General features: G+C 35.2%; 1 protein-coding gene across 1 annotated transcript in view; it reads right to left on the bottom strand.

The window, feature by feature from the left end:
- ABAT (4-aminobutyrate aminotransferase) overlaps positions 1 to 22,036 on the bottom strand; it is a 125,617-nt gene that overhangs the window by 56,660 nt on the left and 46,921 nt on the right. The window contains exon 2 of the mRNA XM_074280515.1: positions 5,157 to 5,280. Within this exon, the coding sequence (XP_074136616.1) occupies positions 5,157 to 5,226 (70 nt within the window). The 5' untranslated portion in view covers positions 5,227 to 5,280. The remainder of the gene's footprint in view (positions 1 to 5,156; positions 5,281 to 22,036) is intronic.

Below are 22,036 nucleotides of genomic sequence, written 5' to 3'. Positions count from 1 at the left end.
TGTACACATTATACATATATAAGTTATTTCCACATTAGCATATTTTAAAAAGAGAGAAAGAAAAAAAGGAAAAAAATATGCTTTGATCTGAACTTCGAATCCATCAATTCCCTATCTGCAGATGAATAGCTTTTGTCATCATGAGTTCTTTAGAACTGTGGTGAATTATTTTATTGATCAGAGTCATTAAGTCTTTCACAGTTGATTAAATTTGCAACATTGCTGTTACTGTGTTGACTGTTCTCCTGGCTCTGTTAATTTCACTTTATATCAGTTCATATAAGTTTTCCTAGTTTTTTTTTCTGAAACCATTCTTTTCATCATTTTTTTTTTTTTGGCAAGGCAATCGAGGTTAAGTGACTCACTCAGGATCACATAGCTCCTAAGTGTCAAATGTCTGAGACTGGATTTAAACTTTGGTTCTTCTGATTCGTGGACAGTGCTCTATACAACTGCCACTCCCTTCAACATTTCTTACAGGACAACAGCATTCCGTCACATTATATACCATAACTTGCTTAGCCATTCCTCAACTGATGGGCATTCCTTAAATTTCCATTTCTTTGCCACTACAAAAATTTAATACATATGAGTCTTTTTCTTTTTCTTTGATCCTCCGGGATCAAAATTGTATTGCTGATTCAAAATGTTATAGTTTGTTGCTATATTATTGAATAGTGTTATAGCTTTAATTTTTGAGGTTTATTTCAAACAGGCTGAGTTTGAAATGCCTCTGTGGAACTAGTTACCTGGTGATACAGAATTGGAACTCTGACTTAAATTCTTTATTAAATTTATGTAGCACATTTGACCCTCCTATCAAATCTACTTGATAAACATACAGATATATACTACTTCACCAATACTTAGTTGTTTTCTATCTGTTTATACTTGGATCCAATTTGTCACTGTGTAAGAAAATTGCTGAAACGTAACTTTATAAAGTACAAGAAAAATGAAATTTTAGTTTTGTGATTTGTTCATTAGCAAGGACCATATTTATGTCACTATTATTAGATATATGTGTTAGAAAAAAGAATTGGAACTCAGGAAAGAGAAAGAGAGAAAGATAATTTAATCAGTGGGAAATGAGTTTATTCTCAAGAGATAAGATATAAAGCAGAATAGAACCTTGGGGGAGTCAGGAGGTGGATGCTGACCCAGCAAAAGAGATGGAGGAGAACTAGGAGAGCACATGATTCCCAAAACCCAGGGAAGAGAGAGAGAATACTGGAGGAAGAGGTGTCAGGAATGTCAAAAGTTGCAGAAAAGTCCAGAAGAATGACCATCAAATATAGGCTATAGGGATATGAGTTAGCAATTAAGAGACCATTGGTAACTTCAGAAAGAACATGTTTTGTTGATTTGGGAAAGCCAGAAGCTAGATTACAAAAGATTGTTGAAAAGGGAACAAAAGGAGGGAAAGTGGGAATTCTTCAGGTAGAGAGTTTATTTAGTAATAAGGAGGAAAGACAGAGAACAGCTTGAAGGTCTCACAGGGTTAAAGCAAGAGATGTGAGTCAGGCATTAGGTTAAAATACCTCTGGTTGTGGGATCAGAGGCAGAGCAAGCCAAACAGCACAGGTTCAGGGTCAAAAGGAGATGTGAACCAAGAGTTCCAGGCTGCCACGTCTGCTAGGGTCCCCACTAGACTACAAATTACAATTGTTCCCCATCCCTGAAATAACCATAGGTCCACCATAGTCCTGGGATCATACTGCCCTATGAGGTTTAGCCAATTTGAAAAATCCGACTGGAACTAAGTAACCTGACTACCCTGAAGGTAGCATTCTCTGGTCAGAACATTCCACTGTTGGGGATGAAGGCTGGTTAACAACATCCCAAGGTAAGAAAAATAGGAGAATAAAGGGCATCCACTCCATTTTAAATATTATTAGTTATTGTCTTAGACATTATTATCTTATGTTAAAATTAAAAATAACCATATGTCTACTTTGTATTTCTCTTGTCAATACTTGTACATGGACTTGTCCCCTCTATAATGTAAGCTCCTTGAGCAGGGCAGGAACTGTTCCATTCTTGTTTTTGCATGCCCAGGTTCTGGCACATTGTTGTTGTTCAGTTGTGTCTCACTTGTTGTGACCTTGTAAACCATAGTGCTTCAATACTTTACATGGGATGTTCTTGACTAGGATACTAGAGTGGTTTGCTATTTTCCTTCTCCAGTAGGTTAAGACAAATGGAGGCTAAGTGATTTGCTTAGCATCATGCAGCTAGTAAGTATCTGAGGCCACATTTGAACTCAGGAATCCTTGACTGAAGGTCCCAGTACTCTACCCACTGAATCATTCAGCCGCCTCCATCCGGCATGTAGTAGGATCTAGGTTAAAGGTTGTATGCTGAAGGATCGTCAACAGTAGAAAATTGGAAACCTCATTCCCTAAATCAAGGGGACTTCCTATATCCCAGTACACAGTCCTGTGTATTATAAATACTTGGCTCAGATTAAAAAAAAAAAGTCTGGATAATGATGTGTCCATGTGTAAATGCTTACATTCTATAACAAAATAAACTACCTGAAAAAGGACTCTCCTTTTAGATCTGCTGACTAATCTGAAGTCCTGAGGCTTCAAGAGGAAAGTCCCTTTTATAGGTCTCTCTGATCTGTTTATCCACTCAGGCTGGAAAAGTCAAGGGAAATCCACTTCTCTCTCTCTCTCTCTCTCTCTCTCTCTCTCTCTCTCTCTCTCTCTCTCTCTCTCTCTCTCTCTCTCTCTCTCTGTAGAAATTGGTGGAACAATACATATGCTCTCATATTTTTTCACTGTTCTAATTAGCTTCACTGAACTTTTCCCCCCCTTCAAAATTTTTTTTGTTATATAGAGTGGTGGTCTGGAAGATGGGATGGGGAGAAGGATACAGAAGGAATTCTAGGCAAAAGGGGAATCTATGATTTAAATCACCTTCTTGATTTAGTCAATTTGATATGATTAAATAAACACATACATATAATGTCCAGACTAGCCTTCTGGAGGATCTCTGGGCGGACCTTGGTCTTAGGTGGAGAAGTGATGAAGGCAGGAGAGCCACCACCAGGATGATGGTCAAGGATGGAGTCTTGAGTCCTCTCAGCCCTTAAATATCACTACAGCACACTGAGCATGTGCCAATTGCAGAACCATTACATCACCATATCACACTAAGTATATGTGAATTAAGGAATATTATCTCATCAATCACACTGAGTCAACATCCTGCTGTAAGTATCCTTGCTTCAAGCATGCTTTTCCCAGAGTTCCCTACTATCTACAGTCCTCTACACATATACAAGCATATATTTTTTTATTCCTCTTACTCCGAGGATGAATTCTGAAATGAATTTATCTACTCCCTTTGGAGTAGATTTTATAGAATATGAACTTAATTAGAGAATATGGCTTTTTCCATTAGAATGTAGGCTCCTTGAAGGCAGAGATTGCCTCTTTTCTGTTTGTATCCTCATCATTCAGCACAAAGAGGACATTTAATAAATGCTTGTTGAAAGTTTGGTTCCAAAGATGAAATATGATAAATATTCCCTATTTTCTCTCTCTCTCTCTCGCAGTAGAAATTGGTGGAACAATGCATATACTCTCATATTTTTTCACTGTACTAATTAGCTTCACTGAACTTTCCCCCCCCTTCAAAATTTTTTTTCTTATATAGAGTGGTGTTCTGGAAGATGGGATGGGGAGAAAGATACAGAAGGAATTCTAGGCAAAAGGGAAACAAAAAAAAAATCAACAAAAGTCTATAATAACTTTATTATTTACTGAGGAAGAGTAAGTTGGATCTCTTTATCTTGTCAAAATCTAAATTATATAATTTCATTGTACTGTCTTATGTGCCCCCCTTTAAGTGTCCTAAATGTCCCATCTTTCTAGTCTCCTAACACCTCCCTCCTGTCTAACGAAATCCAGTGACAATCCTTGCTGTTTTTACAGAAAATACTCCATCTCCCGGCTTTGATCTTTTTCATTGACTGTCCTCTAAGCTTGGCGCTCTCTCCCATATCACCTCCACCTCCTGGCTTCCCTGGCTTCCTTCAAGCCTCAGCTGAAATTCTACCTTCTGCAAAGAGCCTTTCTCTTTATCTTACTGCCTTCTCTCTCAGATTACCCCCAATTTATCTTTTCTATACAACTATATATAGAAATACAGATATCTACAATTTTTTTTTTCCTCTTGGTCTCCCTATTAGATTGTTCATTCCATAAGAGCAGAGGCTGCTTTTGTCTTTTTCTGTATCCCAGCACAAATCATTGGGCCTTGTACATAGGAAATGCTTAATAAATGCTAGCTATAGTGGATTGACTAGTAGACTTCAATGATCTCTCTCCCATACCTCTGTAGGGAATGTGAGGATTGTGGGCCAATTAGGCATGCTCAATACTCTGATATCACACTGAAAAGGCACACATAAGAGCCTCTGAGTTAAGAGGTGGAAGTTTATTATGGTTAGCAAATCCCTTTTTCTTTCATAGTCTATCTTCTCTCAAAACACAATTTATTTTCCAGTTGTCTCTCACATGAGAATGTAAGCTTCTTGAGGGAAAGGGTTGTTTTTATTTATTTATTTATTTTTGTGCTCAGTGCCTGGTAAATGCTTTTCAAATTGATTAACTGCAAGTGGTTCTTTTGTAGGTCTAAATGAATTCAATTCAGTCCAGTTCAACTCTATAGGTATTTATTAAGCATCTTTTACATGCTGTGCTGGGCTCCAGAAAACATCCTTTTCTTTTTTCTTTCTTTCTTTCTTTTTTTCTTTTTTTTTTTTTTTTTGGAACACTCTATATATTAAGTCAATAATTCATTTTTAGCAGTACAGTCACAGCATATCACAATGCTGGTACAAATATACTCAAGTTTGCTGATTACAAATAATGTTGGGAATTACAAGTCGTGTGAAGTATGATATGAAAGATTATTCTTGACACAACAAAGAATTGTCTTCAATATCTAATAATGACATAGGTATGTCTATATAAATTATTGTGGCACTATTAGTGGAGATTTTCACATAAAGCTATTTTAACTTAATTGCTTTTAATAGAAACACTGTTTTCTAAAGATATACAAGACAAGGAAGCTCCAGACTTGGAGATATCTTCCAATGAAAAATCAGCTTTTTTTGCTAAGATACTCTAGGTACTTACCAGATACAAACAACCGGCAATTTTGCTGGACTGCACAAGTCAGCTGTCGACTGAGCAGCATGGAAGCCATCTTCAGTCAAGGGACGGTCAGGAACTTCAGAGAATTCCTTTGCTGACAATGATCCTGGAAAGAAATCAGAAAATCTCACTTAGATCTCTATAAGTTGCACCTGGGTTAGGAAAGGTCCTACCTGGTGGGTCTGAAAAGAGAAAACACCCCTAAGGTTTAATCCCTTACAATTGTCTTTCTTCGCCTTTACAGGGGCACTTCCTCATTGGAGCATCACAACAATTCATGGGGTATTATCCCCAATTTTACAGATGTGGAGAGAGCCAACAACCTATTCACAGTTAGGGTCACATAAAAAAGTCCCATAGGAAATCTCTTAGTAGAGCCAGAAGGAAAAGAAACCTGTTTCCTAGCCACAGTGATTGGCAAATAGTAAGCCCTTAGTAAATGCTTATTGATTGACTGAGCCCAGTGGACTTTTCTTTTTCTTCTTTTCTTAAATAGCATGTACAATCATATTAAGCACTTTTTTTTATTAGTCATGTTATGAAAGAAGAATCAGAACAAAAGGAAAAAAACAGGAAAAAAACAAAACAAAACAAAAAGTTAAAATAGTATACTTTGATCTGTATCAGACACCAAAATTCTTTTTCTGGTTGTAGAAAGCATGAGTCTTTTGGAATTGTCTTAGAGCATTGTATTATTGATAAAAAATAAGCAACACAATGATTGATGAGAAGATCTATCAAAGATGACCTTTGCATAATGTTGCTGTAACTATGTAAGACTGTTCTCGATTCTGCTCACTTCATTCAGCATCATTTCATGTAAAATTTTTCAGATTTTTCTGAAATCTTCCTGCTCATCATTTCTTTTTCTTTTTCTTTCTTTTTCTTTTTTTTTTTTTTTTTGGCTGAGGCAATTGGGGTTAAGTGACTTGTGCAGGGTCACACAGCCCCTTATTCATCATTTCTTAGAGAACAATAGCATTCTATTATATTCATAAAACACAATTTGTGGGGCAGCTAGATGGCACAGTGGATAGAGCACCAACCCGGAAGTCAGGACGACCTGAGTTCAAATTTGACCTCTTCCTAGCTGTGTGACCCTGAGCAAGTCCCTTAACCCCAATTGCCTTAGCAAAAAAACCAAACAAATCAAAACAAAACAAAACAAAAACAAAAACAACAACAAAAAACAAAACCCCCAAAAACACAATTTGTTCAGCCATTCCTCAATTGATAAGCACCCCCTTAATTTCCAATTCTTTGCCACCACAAAGAGTTGCTATATATACTGCTGCTCTTCTTGTACCCAATATTGTATCCATCCTTTCCCCTAAAACAAAACAAAACAGCTCACCTCCCTTATAACAAATACATTTGGATTTTAAAACTAAACCTATGGTTTTTATTGGTACAAGGGACCTTCCAATAAGAAAACTTCTACCAATTCAGATCTGCACCTTTTCCCTACTCTGTAATTTGAAGCCCTAAAGAGTCCACTTTAGAGATTAAGGCACTCACTTAGCCAATATATATATGTAAGAGGCTGAAGATAAACCTGTGTATTCCTTACCAAGGCTGGCTCTCTATCTAAGCTAGGTAGAGTCAAGCAGGATCCAATAAGTACACTGGCTATATATCTTAGAATATAAGTCTTATTCAAAGCTTTTCTGCTAGACTTGGAATGAAGAAGACAAAGGGTTAGGTCTCAACTTAAGACACTTAGTAGATGTTTGACCTTGGGCAAATTATTAAAACCATACCTCAGTTTCCTACACGTTAATATAGGGGAAGGATTTAACGTGATGAGCTCTACAATCTCTTCCAGCTCTAGAATTGAGGATCTTTTCATGTCACAACTGTTTCCTGTATTACTCAGAATTCTGAAGTTTTTCATTGTTGCTTAAATTAGATAAATTTAATTAGGTAAATTATTTCAGTCATAATGGCCAGCCTTGTTGACTATTGAGGTCAAAGAAGAGATGTTATGCTGTATACCAAGGCAATTTAGGGCACTTTAAAATAAAAGCCTGGGGTTGAATGCCTAGTTCATAAGGATCATTGATTTTGGAGTTACAGGGTTCAACACCTCTGATTCTTATGATTTCTTTGATCTTAGGCAAGTCACTTAACCTCCCTTGGCCTCCATAAAAATGAAGGCAAAATGACCTTTGAGGTCCTTTCAAGCTCTACATTGATCCCATGGTCATCTAATCTAGCACCTCATTTTACAGATGGGGAAATTAAGGCCCAGAGAAAAGAAATAGAAAATGACTTGTTCCATTTTCAGTTTGCCCATGCTACCTCTTACAACTATAGCTCCATAATACAAAAAAATCAATGTGATAGGTCTGATTCCCCCATGTGCTAGTTAAATTTTCCCTCCCTCTCTCTCTTTTTTAATCTCTTCATCTTTCTCTTTCTCTATCTTTTTCTCTATCATATTAGATCCTATAATATTTCTTGGAAAATATTACATAATTACTAAAATGCTATTATACATAGTAGTAATAATGTAGTTAGCACACCATTACCTAACTTGATCTTCATTCAATCTTGTGAAGTATTTTAGTTAATTATTATTATTCCCCATTTTGTTGATGATGAAGAAAAACGTTTACATAGAGTTTAAGTTGGCTTACTTATGGTAACATGGCTAATTAATGCAAGAAGTGAGAATCTAACCCTGGTTTCTCTTAATTCCCATGCATCAGAGTATTGTAATAATAAACACATAATACTTTAAGGTTTACAAAATACTTTACAGATATTATCTCATTTGTTCCTTACAACAATTGAGAGGTAGGTGTTACTGCTGTTTTACAGAGGAGGAAACTGAAATAAATAGAAGTTAAGTGATGTGTTCAGAGTCACACATTTAGTAAGCATTTGAGGCTAGAATTAAACCCTGTTTTTCTGACTCTATCTCCCTACCCACTGTGATTATTAATGTGAAATAAGCATAAAAGAGATGTATATCACAAGGAATGTTCTACACTGGAAGAGGGCTTCCTTTGGTCATTCAAATGTAGTTTGCAAATGTGCTAATTACATCATGTCCTAGAACTATACAGAACCTCTACAATGAACTCTATAGTTAACCAAAAAAGATTCACTTAGTAAATCCATAGAGAAAAAAATTAAATGGATGAAAAAGACCTAATGTTCAGAATTTGACAGGCAGTTGGATAGCAGCTTCTTGTACACAAATCTTTAAAAGGAGGAAAGAAGGGAATAAGCATTTGTCAAGCATCTGCTATGTGCCAAGCACTGTGTTAAGCACTTTACAAATAGCACGTCTTTTGACACTCACAGCAGCTCTGTAAGGGAGCTAATAGCACTATTATTATCCCTATTTTGTAGTTGAGGAAACTGAAGCAGACTTACATTAAGTGACTTGCCTAAAGCCACATGACTAGGAAGTGTATAAGGCTGAACCTGAAACTCAGGTTTTCCTGACTCCAAATCAATATTCTAATCATTGTGCCACCTGGCTGAGCCAAAAGGATTGCAGAGAGAGAAGGTTGGGTTGCATTTATGAAACTGTGAAGTATTTGTGACCATTTCAAGCTATTTCTCAGAAGAAAACCCTGTATTATTTATTTATTTATTTTTAACAAAAATAGCTCCTTTAAATAGTGATTGCTGGAGGCATATAGAGAGATTGGTGCAAAAATTGATGAAGCTTGAATCCTGGAAAATACTTTGGAAATTATGCAAACAAAGAGGCTAAAATATCCATATTCTTTGACATGAAGATTCTCCTACCTATATAACTTAAGGAGATAATTGATAAAAAGGCAGGGTTTCATATGCAATTAATTATGGCAGTACTTTTTGAAGAAGCTAAGAACTGGAAAGAAAGTAGAAGTCTCTGATTGGGTAAAATGTGGAACATAAATGTAACAAAGTATTACTGTGCTGTAAAAAACAAAAACTATGATGAATATTCACCAGAATGAAAAGGTTTATATTGACTGATGGAAAGTGAAATAAGTAGAGAAAATAATGTACACAATGCCTATAACCATGTAAACAGAAAGATCACCAAACCATAAAAACAATAAAAATGAATTAAAGAACAAGGTTGGCCTGGGAGAGGCTATATATAAAGACACCTTCCCCTACTTCTTTACAGATGTGAGGAGGAGGGAAGGAGGAAGGATGGCAAATCATGTAGTTGTTGCATGGGTGTATTGAATATATTGCATTACATTGTCAAATATTTTGGCAGATTTTTAAAAATTACTGATTATTGTGGTTTTTTCTCTTCCTCTATTTTCATTTCTTAAAAAAAGTATTCTTCATTTTGAGGGGCAGGCAGAAGGGATACAAAAGAGAATTTAGGCTACATAAAAACAAAAAAGATACCAATAAATTCTTATTTAAAAGCCTAACTTTAATCATGTTATATAATAGTAAATCAAGGTATAATACAATTTCTGAAAAATCAGATTTGCAAGTAACTGAATGGGCAACTGTAGACATACAGGATGGGTGCAAGAATAACCTGTCCCATTTATGCGACATCACTGAAGAATTGCATGACTGGAGAAAAAAAAGGTAGATCAGTGTGTGAATAACAAGAGTAAAGGATAACAGATGAATAGTTCTTCTGTAGTCACAAAGAACATTGAGTAGAGTCTGTGAAGAACCCTTGCAAAACATGAACAAGATCTGCATGTGATGAGTGGGCTATGAGCAGTTTTGATAAAAGGAATATTCATAGTGATAGGACCATAGATATATGGAAAGAGCCTTAGATCTGGAGCAGCTAGGTGATATAATGGATAGAACACTGGCCCTGAAGTCAGGAGGACTTGAGTTCAAATCCTGGCTCAAACACTTAACACTTACCAGCTGTGAGACCCTGGGCAAGTCACTTAACCCCAACTGCCTTGCATAAATAAATAGATAGATAGATAGATAGATAGATAGATAGATTCAGGTTCAGATCCCAAATATTTTAAAACTACTTACATGATCTTTACCAAATTACTTAACTTCTCTAGGCATCAGTTTCCTCATTGTAAAATGAAGAGTTTTTTTCTAGATGGTTTCTAAGGTTCCTTTCAGCTCTAAATCTATGATCTTATAAAATGGGGAAATAGAAATTTTAAACTTAATATTGTACTCTACTTATTAAAAAACCAGGTTATGGGAAAGTGTGTGGCATATATTCAGAAAAATATGGTACTTTTTGCTACAAAACAAATCTTTGGCTCATAGCCTAGACAGAAGTTATCTGAAGTCTCATCTTTCATAAGTCTGCTTTTCTGAGTCATGATTTGGCTCATTGAACACTGCATGAGGGAAACACTGGAGGGATAATGAGAAACCCTTCTGGGCTGGCAGCTTATCAAATAATTTATTCCTGAGAGGTCAGAGCATGATTTAGTGGAAAAAGCCTTGGATTTAGAGTCCAAAAGCTTGGGGTCAAATCCAGACCACCTGACATTTGAGTCTTGGTTTTCTCATCTTTAAAACAAACAAAAAAGATGATGTCTAAGGTGGCTTCGCAGGTTTGAGTTGTGTGCTCCTCTTGATTCCTATCAAGAACAAGAATCCCAGAATTCACTAGCTAAGCTGAGAGATGAGCAAGGATGCCAGAATGAATCAAATATTCCTGTGGTGCACAGCTAAGCTTCTATCACATTGAATCTGATTCTTTTCAGAAGGGAACTAACTGAAATATGAACTACAATTATAAGGGAATTAGGTTCAGTAGAGAATTTCATCATGGTGAAGGTTTTCATTATTTCATAAAAATGCCTTACATATATGGGAATAAAATTCAGGCTTTATGAAGTTCTTTTGCCACCTACACCTTGTGAAGTATATTGTAAGAATATTAAAATCAATTTTTTTGAAAAGGAAACTGAGGTCAGAGTTTGTCCATGACCAAAAAGTGGTAGATTTAGGGATAGCCTTAAGGACCTCTGATCCCTTTCAAATTCCAGGAGTAATTTTTCTTTCTCTATAAGCATAAGTCTTAGTAAATAGTATTATTCCTGCTACTTTGCAGTCAATAGAATAAAACCTAATACAATCATTTTTTCTCTGGGCCTTAGTTTTTTCATCTGTAAAATGAAGTTAATTGCACTTATACTAGAATCATAGACCTATATAAAATAGAAGGGACCTAACTTCCTATCCTCCCAGTATTTATGAAGAAAGTACCTTATAGACTGAAATAATATATAAATGTGAGCTATTGTGAGACAGAACAATCATATTACAAATCATATTACAAAAGTTAAGAGCATTCTTTCTGCACAATAGGTAATACAAAAGGTTAAAAACCAAAAATTTTAAAAGCAAAGGATACTAACACAAATCAGTTCTACAAATGGTTCCCACATACTTCAGAATGGAAATAAAATCTGCATGTCATGTTTTGAGAAAAGAAAACTGGGATATTTGATTTTTCTCCTCTTTCTCTTCCCCCATTCCTCATCCTTCTCCTCATCTTCCTTTTCCTCCTTTTCCTCCTGTTGCTCTTGCACCTCCTCTTCCTCTAGTCTTCCTTTTGTTCTTACTCCTCCTCTTTTTCCTCCTTCTGTTCTTCCTCCTCTTCCTCCTCCTCCTTTTCTTCTGATTTTATTAGTGTAAAGAAATCCCATTTCTCCTAGGTGGGAGGGAGGGAGCACTGGCTCTCTAATCAGAATACATCAATTCAAATCCTGGTCTTCCCACCTCCACTCCCGCTCTCCGTGCTTACCTCCTTGGGTTTCAATTTCCTCATTTCCAAAATGATGTTGGTGGCAAATGTACTTTCAGATCATTTCTAACTCTAGACCTATGATTTTGTATCCTATATGGATCTGGACTCAAATCTTACCTCTGATGCTTACTATCAGTATAACCATCGGTAAGCCACTCTATCCTTATGGACCTTGGTTTCCTCTGTAAAACAAAGGAGTTGGACTCAATGATCTATGAAATTCTTCCATTTTTAGATCCATGAGCCCATGCCAGGGCTGAAACTTATAGTCTTAGAGAAGTACTACAAAGTTAAGTTACTTATCTATAATTATATGGTCATTGCAGCAGAACTGGCATTTAAACTCAGATTCTCTGATTTTAAATAAACCCTTCTTTTTACTAGGATTTCTTTTTAGATATAATAGATGAAGCTCAATGTGGGGAAGTAACATGCCCAACTTCAAACAATGAGTCAAAGTCATAGTTATAATACCTATAGTCAGTATTAATATTGTGCTTTATGATTTGCAGAGCTCTTTGATCCTCAAAAGGAACTCTCAAAAGTGCTATAATAATTCTTTTTTATAGGTGAGGAAACTGAGGCAGACAAAAGACTAAATGATTTGCCCAAAGCCACATAGCTAGTGAATATCTGAGGCTGGTTTTGAACTCAGGTCTTCCTAGCTACAGGCTCTGCTTTCTATTCATTGGACCACTATTCATGACCCCTTCTTCTCCTACCCAGGGCTTAAACTCAAGTCTCTTGGGTACTAATTAGAAAATTTCTTCTGAAGATGCATATAATTAGCTAATTCTGTTGACTTTTACAGCCTGAAAATAAAGCATCTTGGGAAAAGTTTAAACATCAGTTTAATTTTAGCATTAGTTAAATGAAGTGTTATATTATTTTCCTTATATTTAATTTTTTTCTTAGGGAATGGGGAGCTTTCAGATTATTGATATCACTGCAAATCTATTAATCTATAATTGAAAAAAATTATTATAGTTCCTGTAAGATATTTCCTCTAGCATGCTTTTACTTTAAATTAAGTTGACTTGTTTCCAAAAGGGAAGATCTCTGATAATACTAATAGCATATGTGTACTTGTAAGAAGGTGAAAAGTCACACATCAATACATTTTAGATCAAGAAATGTCTCATTGTGTAACACTGACATTTACTACAGCCCAAATTGATATTTATCTGTTTAAATGTTGTACCCTTTGGTGAAGAAAAAAAATTCTATACTCTGTGCTTTCTATACAAGTGTGCCAGAAACAGTTAAACATTTTTTTTTACATTATTCTAAATCCAGGCATTTTTTAAAAAAATCTTGATATTTCCTTTTTCCAACTACATGCAAATATGCAAAAACTATGCAAAGATAGTTTTCAACATTTCACCTTTGCAAAACCTGATTTGTTCCAAAATTTTCTCCTTCTCCTCACTCTTCCCCCACTCCTCAAGATAGCAAACAATCCAATATTGGTTAAACATGTGCAATTCTTCTAAACATATTTCCACATTTGTCATGCTGCGCACACACAAACATAAAATCAAATCAAATCAAAAGGGGAAAAATACAAGAAAGAAAAAAAAAAAAAAAAAAAGCAAGCAAGCAACCAGCAACAACAGCAACAAAAAGGTTTGAACATATATATCTCCATGTGTCTTTCTCCTTTTCTAGAAAAAAGTGTCTAGATCAGTGCATATAAAAGACACTTAATAAAAACTTGTTCCCTTCTCTTCTTTCTTATATACTGAAATGTATAGCTTTCAGTACTCCCTAGATGGTTTCATTTTTGTTTTTTGTGTCACCAATTCCTGGCACAGACCTTGAAGTATCTTATCAATCAATCAACCAACAAGCATCCATTAGGGTTTACTTCAAACAGAGTCACTAGCAATTCCAGTTGATCACCACACCATCAATCAAAAGTCAGAATTGTCCCCTCTCCCCTGAGAGATTTAAAATTCTCAGTGAGCCTTTCATTCTAGATTGTGGGATTGAAAAACTATTCCAGAAAGGGCTGAAGAATTGGTTGATGAGTCAGTGTGTTTACCAGATCTATAAAGGATCTGTGTTAAATTGTGGCACCTGGGGGTTCTAGTCCTGGAATAAATATGCAAACAGTACATCAATGAATTGCTGAGCTCAGTAAAGCAGTTGGTAAAATTAGCTACCAGCGCTTATTGAGTTGGAGGGAAGATTGTGATTGGTGCTTCTTTATTTAACACTTTAATTTTTCTTGTTCTCCCCAGTTGCTATGTTCTCACTTCCTTATACATTATTGTACAAACATCTTATTATCATAGATTTAAATGTAGTGTGACCTTAAAAGGCTATATAGTCTAACATCTTCATTTTACAAATGAATAAACTGAAGCCTGGCAGTAAGCATTAGGGGCAAGACTGATTCAAGTCGGTGTTCTTCCAAAGGTACCATACTTTTATTTGTTTAAAATAAGGATTGGGATGTAAAAAATTAAATCATAAAAGAAAAAAATAGAAGAGAATGTGAGCATGTATCTTTCACAGCTACATGTGGGTGGAGAGATAGAGGAGATTTTTTAAAAAGAGAAAGTAGATCATTTAAAGTATATGAAATTGAAAAGTTTATGCATGAATAATTGATCTTATTCATTAATCATTGACTGGAGGGGGAAATTGTTTTTGTGCCACATTTCTCCAAGTGTCTGATAGCTAAGTCATATAGAAAAGTAATGTAAATATGTAAAATCAAGAGCAGTTTCCTATTGGATAATTGACTAAAGGATAAGAACCACCATTTCTCAAATGAAGAGTTGTAAAATATCAACAATCATATGAAAGATTACTCCAGGTGACTAATAATAAGAGAAATGTAAACCCAAATAATTTAGATTTCTCCCTATACCTAGTAAACTGGCAAAGATGATGAATGATGGAAATAGCCAGTGTTGGAAGAGCTCCAGAAAGACAGGTACATTAATTTGCTGTTGGTCATTCTGGAAAGCCATTAGAATCAAGTAAAAGGGGGGAGGGGCAAAACATACATGCTTTGATTCAGAGACCCTATACATCTAGGCTTATCCCTTACATAGACAAAAGACAAGAAAGCTTCTATATACAAAATATTCTTAAAACATTTTTTTATTTGTTTATTTTTGTTGGTGACAAAGAGTAGAACTAGAAAGCTGATGCCTATCAGAAAAAGTCAACAAATTGTAGTACATGAATAAAGAAATATTATGTGGTAAAAATATGAATTCAGAGAAGCATAGAATCTTATCTGATACACAAGGAAGCAGAGCTAGGAAATATAACAACATGGAAAGAACAACAGCAACAAGAATCTAAATATTATTTAATTATAACAGCCAAGCTTGATTCTAGATAAAAACTTGGAAAAATGTATCTCCTCTCCTGGGAGAGTGGGAGACTGTGGATGTAGAATATTAGAAAATATTGGCTGATATGTGAGTTGGTTTTGCTGAATTACTATTTTTGTCTTTTCTTTTTAAATTTGTTACTTTATAGGGGAAGAAAGGACATATTAGGAAATGAAGATGGTATAAAAATATATGGTACCAAAAAAGAAAAGAAAAAGCATCAGAGAAGGATGTGAATCCAGGGCCTCTAACCCCAAAGATAGTATTCTTTCCATTGAATCATGCTGCCTTTCTTTACCAATATTCCATCCTCAAATAGAATGTAAACACTTTGAGGTTGGGTACAGGTTATTGTGGGTTTTTATTTTTTGTTTTTTATATAATTTTTTTTTTTTGGTATTACTTATCACATTGCCTTATTTTTTTTTAAATGAAAGCTCTAAGTGAGGATCAAAAAAACTTCCTGAATGGTAGCTATTATTATTCATCCTATATTTACTGTGTATTTATGTGTGAAGCATTTTGTTAGGTACTGTAGGAGATGCAGAGATGATTAAGACTCATGTGGGAGCCACAACATCAGGCTAGGGGCCAAAATAATCTAGGAATCCCTTATATCAACAAGGTGTCAGGAATCCCATCATCAGCTGGCTCACTGTGATCCAACTGTTATACTTGGCAGTTGGCTCTTGTTTGACAATTGTGGAAAACACCTCCCACGTCTGGTCTGGTTGGTTGAAAAATGACTGTAGCAAAGGAAGGAAGTTGTCTTTCCCTTGGAATGTAGGAAGGTTCATAGAATAATGAATTTCAAACTGGAAGGGATCTCAGGTTCCAACTCTGCCTCATTTAACACATGAGGAAACAGGCTAAGAGAGTTTAAATGACTTATCTAAGTCATCTAGTCAGTAAATAGCTAAATCTGAATTTGAATCCAAGTCTTTTGGACTTACAATCAGGTACACTTTTCACTATATCAATGCTAAAGCTTCAGGATAGGTGAGCCTTTCTCTCCAAAGGTAGAGAATTCATTAAGTATTCCATAGATATTCCTATTTTAGCTAGCTTAAATCTCAAGCTAGCACTGAGCAAACAGTAAGCAAAAAGAAAGTCTCTGCTCTGAGTGAACGAGGAGAGGAACAGAGGAAATGGCTCCCATTCAGGTCAGCAGAGAAGAGGGGGCTAGCTGGAAAGCTTGGTATGTCCAAGAGAGAATCAGAGCAGTGGCACAGCCCCTCCCCTCCTCTTCTGCCCCCTTATCTCTGACACTAGGACTCCATAAACTCTTACTTTCAAAACTTCAGATGAGCCAGGCACTTATAAGAAGCATGATGACCAAAAACCCAAAGCCAAGTTCAGCGGTTCCAAGGACCTGAAGAAGCATTCTCCTTCTGAAGTGTCTAAGAGTTATAAGATTCTACAGAAAGGAGGGACAAAATGCTCAAACTTCTGCTGTATTGACAGCAGCCCTCACAGCTTTCCTACAGAACTGGACATAATTACAAACTCAGTAATTGCATTTCAGTTGTCAAGGACATGGGTTGTCATAGCAACACATAAAGCCACAGTTTTTTGCTTTTCACAGATGGCTAACAGTCCCACATTCACGCTGGTTTAATTGATGCAATTGGGACAGAAGGCTTTAACTCTACAGTTTACCTCTTCCTCCTCCTCCTCCTTTTCTCTCTTCCTTGCCCCAGCTCAAATTTACTCCATTAAACTCAAAGTTCTCTATTTTGCTTTCCCTGAAACATGGGCTTCTAAACACTTCCCTCTCTTGCTTTTTCATGCATCATCAACATCCTTGGAAAAGAAAAAAAAAAGCACATTATATTCTTGAAAATGGGAGTGAACTCCTATAGTGCTCACAATCTTTACACACAATTCAATTTAACAAACATTTATTGAGCACCTAGTATGTACAAAGCATTGTTATTAGACATTGGGGAAACAGATACAAAAATGAATTCGTGCCTATCCCCAACGAATTTACATTCTCCCAGTGAGGATATAACAATGTAACAGATATGGAGCCCATAATTTAAGTTGGATGACACAATATATTGTTGGCTACTTTTTTTGTATGTCTAAAATCTGCCATGTCAAATAGATTTTAAACTACACAAAGGCAGGCACTTTTTTTTTTTTTTTTTTTTTTTTTTTTTGGTCATAGACACTGTGCCCCTCACAAGTGACAACCTTGGTAAGCAGGTGTTCTTAATACTTGTTGACATGGGAACTCTCCAAAGTCTTTCCCTTCTAGAGATATGCTTGATTTCTTGTAAGCAAAAGTTTCATACAAGCAGGATTGAATAATTAGGACAAACATTAATCAAGAGCTGAGATTTTGCAGCTAAGTTCTCAGATAGAAGATGCATTACCTATTACAGGTATTGGTTTGTACAGTTCACTAAGTTGGAAATAGCTAGGAAGCAGATTCTAACCAGTCATTTTTTAGAGAGAAGAAAACAGTTTCCTTGGGAAGGGCTTTTTACCATCAGCACTGGTACAGCACTCAGTCCTGCTTTGAGAGGCTTATTACTTTCTAAGTTGGAACTGGCAAAAGTTGCTTAGTAAAAGATAAAACTGGGAAATATGCAAAGTTTGTTTTCACTCCTCTTCCAATTTCTCTCTCTCTCTCTCCCTCTCTTTTGATAAATTTTCCTCTAAATCCCAGGGGCTCAGCACCCCCAGACCTGATATTTAGCAAAACCTATTCACTTAAGCCAGCATTCCATTCTTTAGATCTCATATTCCTCTAAGCCCTTATTTGAACTTATTTGTTCTTAGACTGCTGCACTTTCACTCTAGTACAATTTCAGACATTTTGACAGACTGGGGAAAACTTTCAGGGTGGTCATATTCTGGGAACCCTTCATATCATAGTTGGGAAGCAACTTTCTCTTTTTTTTTAAATAAGGATATTCCTTTTGTTGGCTAAGATTTAAAAATCTAATAAAGATTGACCCTGAAGTTTGACTTGGTATTGATCTCACAAAGTAAGGACTTACGTCCTTCTTAACAATACCTAAACAATACGAGACTAAAATCCTTTACCATGTAGAGCAGTAACCCATATGGGAATGGGAAGTCTATTGCACTACACTGCCAGGACTTCTCTTTTTTATTTTCTCCCTGACACCAATTTATCTTTAATACCACTGCCAGAATATTATTTCTTAAATTTATTTAAGTTTCTTTTCTTCTCAAAAAATTCTTAGCAGCTAAGAACAATAAGACTTATTATCTGAGTAAAATTCAAATTCCTTTTTACCTGGTTCTCATGTAACTTTATGTTCTAATCTAATTTGTATACCCTCTGCCTCCCAAATATGTCCTGAATTTTTCAATTTCTATGTTTTTGCTCACACTGATCCCCATTCCTTGGATTGCCTGTAAATTCCTTCCTATCTTCAAAGTTTTATTGAAATACCACCTATGTCATGAAGCCTTCTTTGATCTCCCTAGTTGGTGATCTCCTATGAAATCTCACAAGGCCTTCAATGTTTTAGTTTTCTAGTGTACTTATCCTGTAAATATTGTGTCTTATTGCTTATCCCATTATCAGATGATAAATTGTGTGAAAGCAGAGTGTACGAATCTTTTCAAATAGAAGGCAGCTAAGTGATCATCTAGTCCAATCCCCACTTTTTGAATATGAGGAAACTAAAACTCAGAGAAGCTAAGTAACATATAAAATCATACTAGTAGCAAGTGGAAGAGCTGGTAGTTATATCCCAATCCTCTGTCTATGGATTCATCAATCTTAATACCATACCACACACACAAAAAATATATATAACTCTTAGCCTCAAATAGAATGTTTTATATGTGGTACCTCAAATAGAATATTATATATATGGTATGCATGGAATGAAGACTGGTTGAATTAATTTAAATGCCTTCAACATGTCATTCCTACAGACTTCTTTATGAAAAAAACTAGGTGAAGTAAAATTGTACATGGGATTCTCACTGAACTTGTAAATGAAGATCCAAAAGTTCCCAGGGTGGCTTAATATTAGGGAAATTCTTAGTATAATTTGTCATAAGAGCAATAAAAAAATTGCGTGATTTTCTAGCAATGTATGTAAAAAAGGCCTTTCACAAAATATCTACTTATATTAGTATCATTAAAACAGAAATAAAAGGATAATTTCTTAAATATGCTGCAATATTGTTTAAATCCAAAAGCTATCATTATTTATAACAATAATGATAAAAGCTTTTCTAGGAGAATTAGGAGTAAATCAGGCATGCCCACTGCCTCCATTTTTCTGGGACATAGTACTAGAAATGTTAGTTTTAAGACTGAAAAAAGCAACTAAGAAAATAATCATAGGCAAAGAGATAGCAAAACTATGTACTATTGGCATATACCATGGCTTCCTTAGAAAACCCTAGAGAATATACAAAAATTGGGGTAATGATTTTTATAAATGAGAAATATTAAAATTAAATTCACAAAATCATTAACATTACAATAATTAGGATAAAAACTAGGAGCCAAGGATAGATGTTGCATTCAAAAAGACAACAAAATACATTAAATATCTAGGAGTTACCTATCCAGAAACATAAATGATTCACAAATATACATGACTCTTCATAGAAATAAAGGAAAACCTAAATAGTTGGAGGGATATTAAATGTTCACGGTTGATGAATTAACTTACCAAAGGATATTTTACAGAAGTAGACAAAACAACAGAATTTATATATAGAAGCCAAAAGATCAAGAATATCAAGGAAATTAAAAATAGGAATGAAAGGAATTTTGTGTCAACATATCATATTATGTTACAAAACAGTAATTATAACAACTACCTAGTATTAGGGGAAAATGTTAAAATGGTAGAATATCAAAATGGCATCAATTACATAAGAAAGCAAATGTATACTATAGTTTAATGTTAATTGACCCAAAAAAATATAACTGAGTAAAAGGATTTCATATTTGACAGGAACTTATAGGAAAGTCTGGAAAGCAACTCTATAGTAAACAAGTTATGACATACATCACAAAAAAAAAAAATTCCTAATGGAACCATGATTCAAATATAACTATAAAAAGTTTTGGTTTTTTTTTTGATGACTCTGTGAAATGATCAATATGGATCTTTGGCCAAGGGGTTTGGATTCTAATCTATCTTTAATGAGATCACAAAGACATTGAGGTATAGAAATAAAGAACAATGAATATGAAGAATTAAGAAGTATATGGAAAAATATGTAGGAAGAGACATAGAAGGAAGCAGGGGCAAACGAGCAATGCAGAAAATGAATGCAAGAGTGAGAATAACATTAAAAGATGATAAAACTCAAATCAAAGACAACAGATTAAATATTCACACCAAAGGTCTCTTCCATTTCTAAATGAGCCTATTCTGTTAGCAATTGGTAAACAACAGAAAAGGAGAGCACCCTACACAAACAATCAAAATTAATCTTCCAGGATGTTTTAACTATTTTTTTGGGGGGGAGGATATTTTGGAGGGATTGTTTGGGTGCTTGTTGAGATGGATGTATTATGTCAAAACAAGCTTCATCAATAATAATGATAATAAGCCTGATGAAGTAGAAACCTCTCCTCCTCTGCTCCTTTTCCTTTTCTATGCAAGGAGGAAAGTGAGTATTCAAAAAGCTTTATTGTCCTCAGTAAACTTATTTTAATTGCAAAACAGTCATCCACCTCTCATTTTTACCATCACTGTACATTAATCCAGTATTTGAGGGGGTGTCCTGTCTGCTGGGTAGCTGATATGTCTGTTTCTAAAACCCCATGCCTTTTCCTATTTGTCATAAAATTTATTTTTATGAGCTATAAACCCTAATCTGTCCACTCAGGGAGAACTGGGAGGCTTCCCATGAGGCGCCTGGGGCAGATGGCTTTTATCATTAATTTTGGAATGTCCTTCAATGCCTTAGAGTATACTTAACAAAGGAAAGTAGAAGAACTGACAGAAAAATAGAATTATTTATTTAGCTGTGGATTAAAAACATTTTTTATTAATTTTTTTTTTTTTTTGCAAACTGGAGTTTGGAGAAGATAGTCAATGAATACATGAAAGTCACTATATAGAGAATTTCCAAACAGGCCTTAAACAGAATTTGATCTGAATTTGATCCGAAAATTTATTTTTGAAAGTGAATATAAAATCATATATATGCCATTAGACAGCAAAAGTGATGGTTTATAAATAGATTTTTAATATAATGAGTGTGCCTTACAGATATAAATTCATAGAAAGGATTCTACCAATTATTTAGTCTAATCTCTTTATTTTTTAGATGAGAAAACTGAGGCTAGGAAAGGTCACTGGATCAGCATTTGGAAAATCTGGGCGCAAAGTCTGGCTCAGCCATTTGCCACCTGTGAACCTTGCAAATGTCACTTAACTGAGGCCTCAAGTTTCCTTACCTGTAAAATAAAGGGATTGCTTTGGATGAACTCCAAGGTCTCTTTAAAACTAATAGCAGCATGACTTAGTGGATTGAGCTCTGACCTCGGAGCCAGAAAGCCCTAGGTTCAATGCAGACATATTTACAATGTGACCCTGGGCAAGTCACTTTAAATCTCAGGGCCCCAAATAACTTTCTCTAATTATAGTATTTTATTTTTCCAAATACATGCAAAGATAGTTTTTAACACTCAGCTTCTCAAAACCTTGTATTCCAATTTTTTCTCCCTTTCTCCCTTGTTTCCTCTATAAGACAACAAGCAATCTAATATAGGTTAAACTATATATGCAGAACTTCTAAACATTTCTATGTTCGTCAAACTCGAC

This window comes from Sminthopsis crassicaudata, chromosome 1 (genome assembly GCF_048593235.1).
Source record: "Sminthopsis crassicaudata isolate SCR6 chromosome 1, ASM4859323v1, whole genome shotgun sequence".
NCBI lineage: Eukaryota > Metazoa > Chordata > Mammalia > Dasyuromorphia > Dasyuridae > Sminthopsis > Sminthopsis crassicaudata.
Note: the sequence above shows the minus strand (reverse complement) of the source record. Positions and strands in the feature narration are given on the sequence as shown.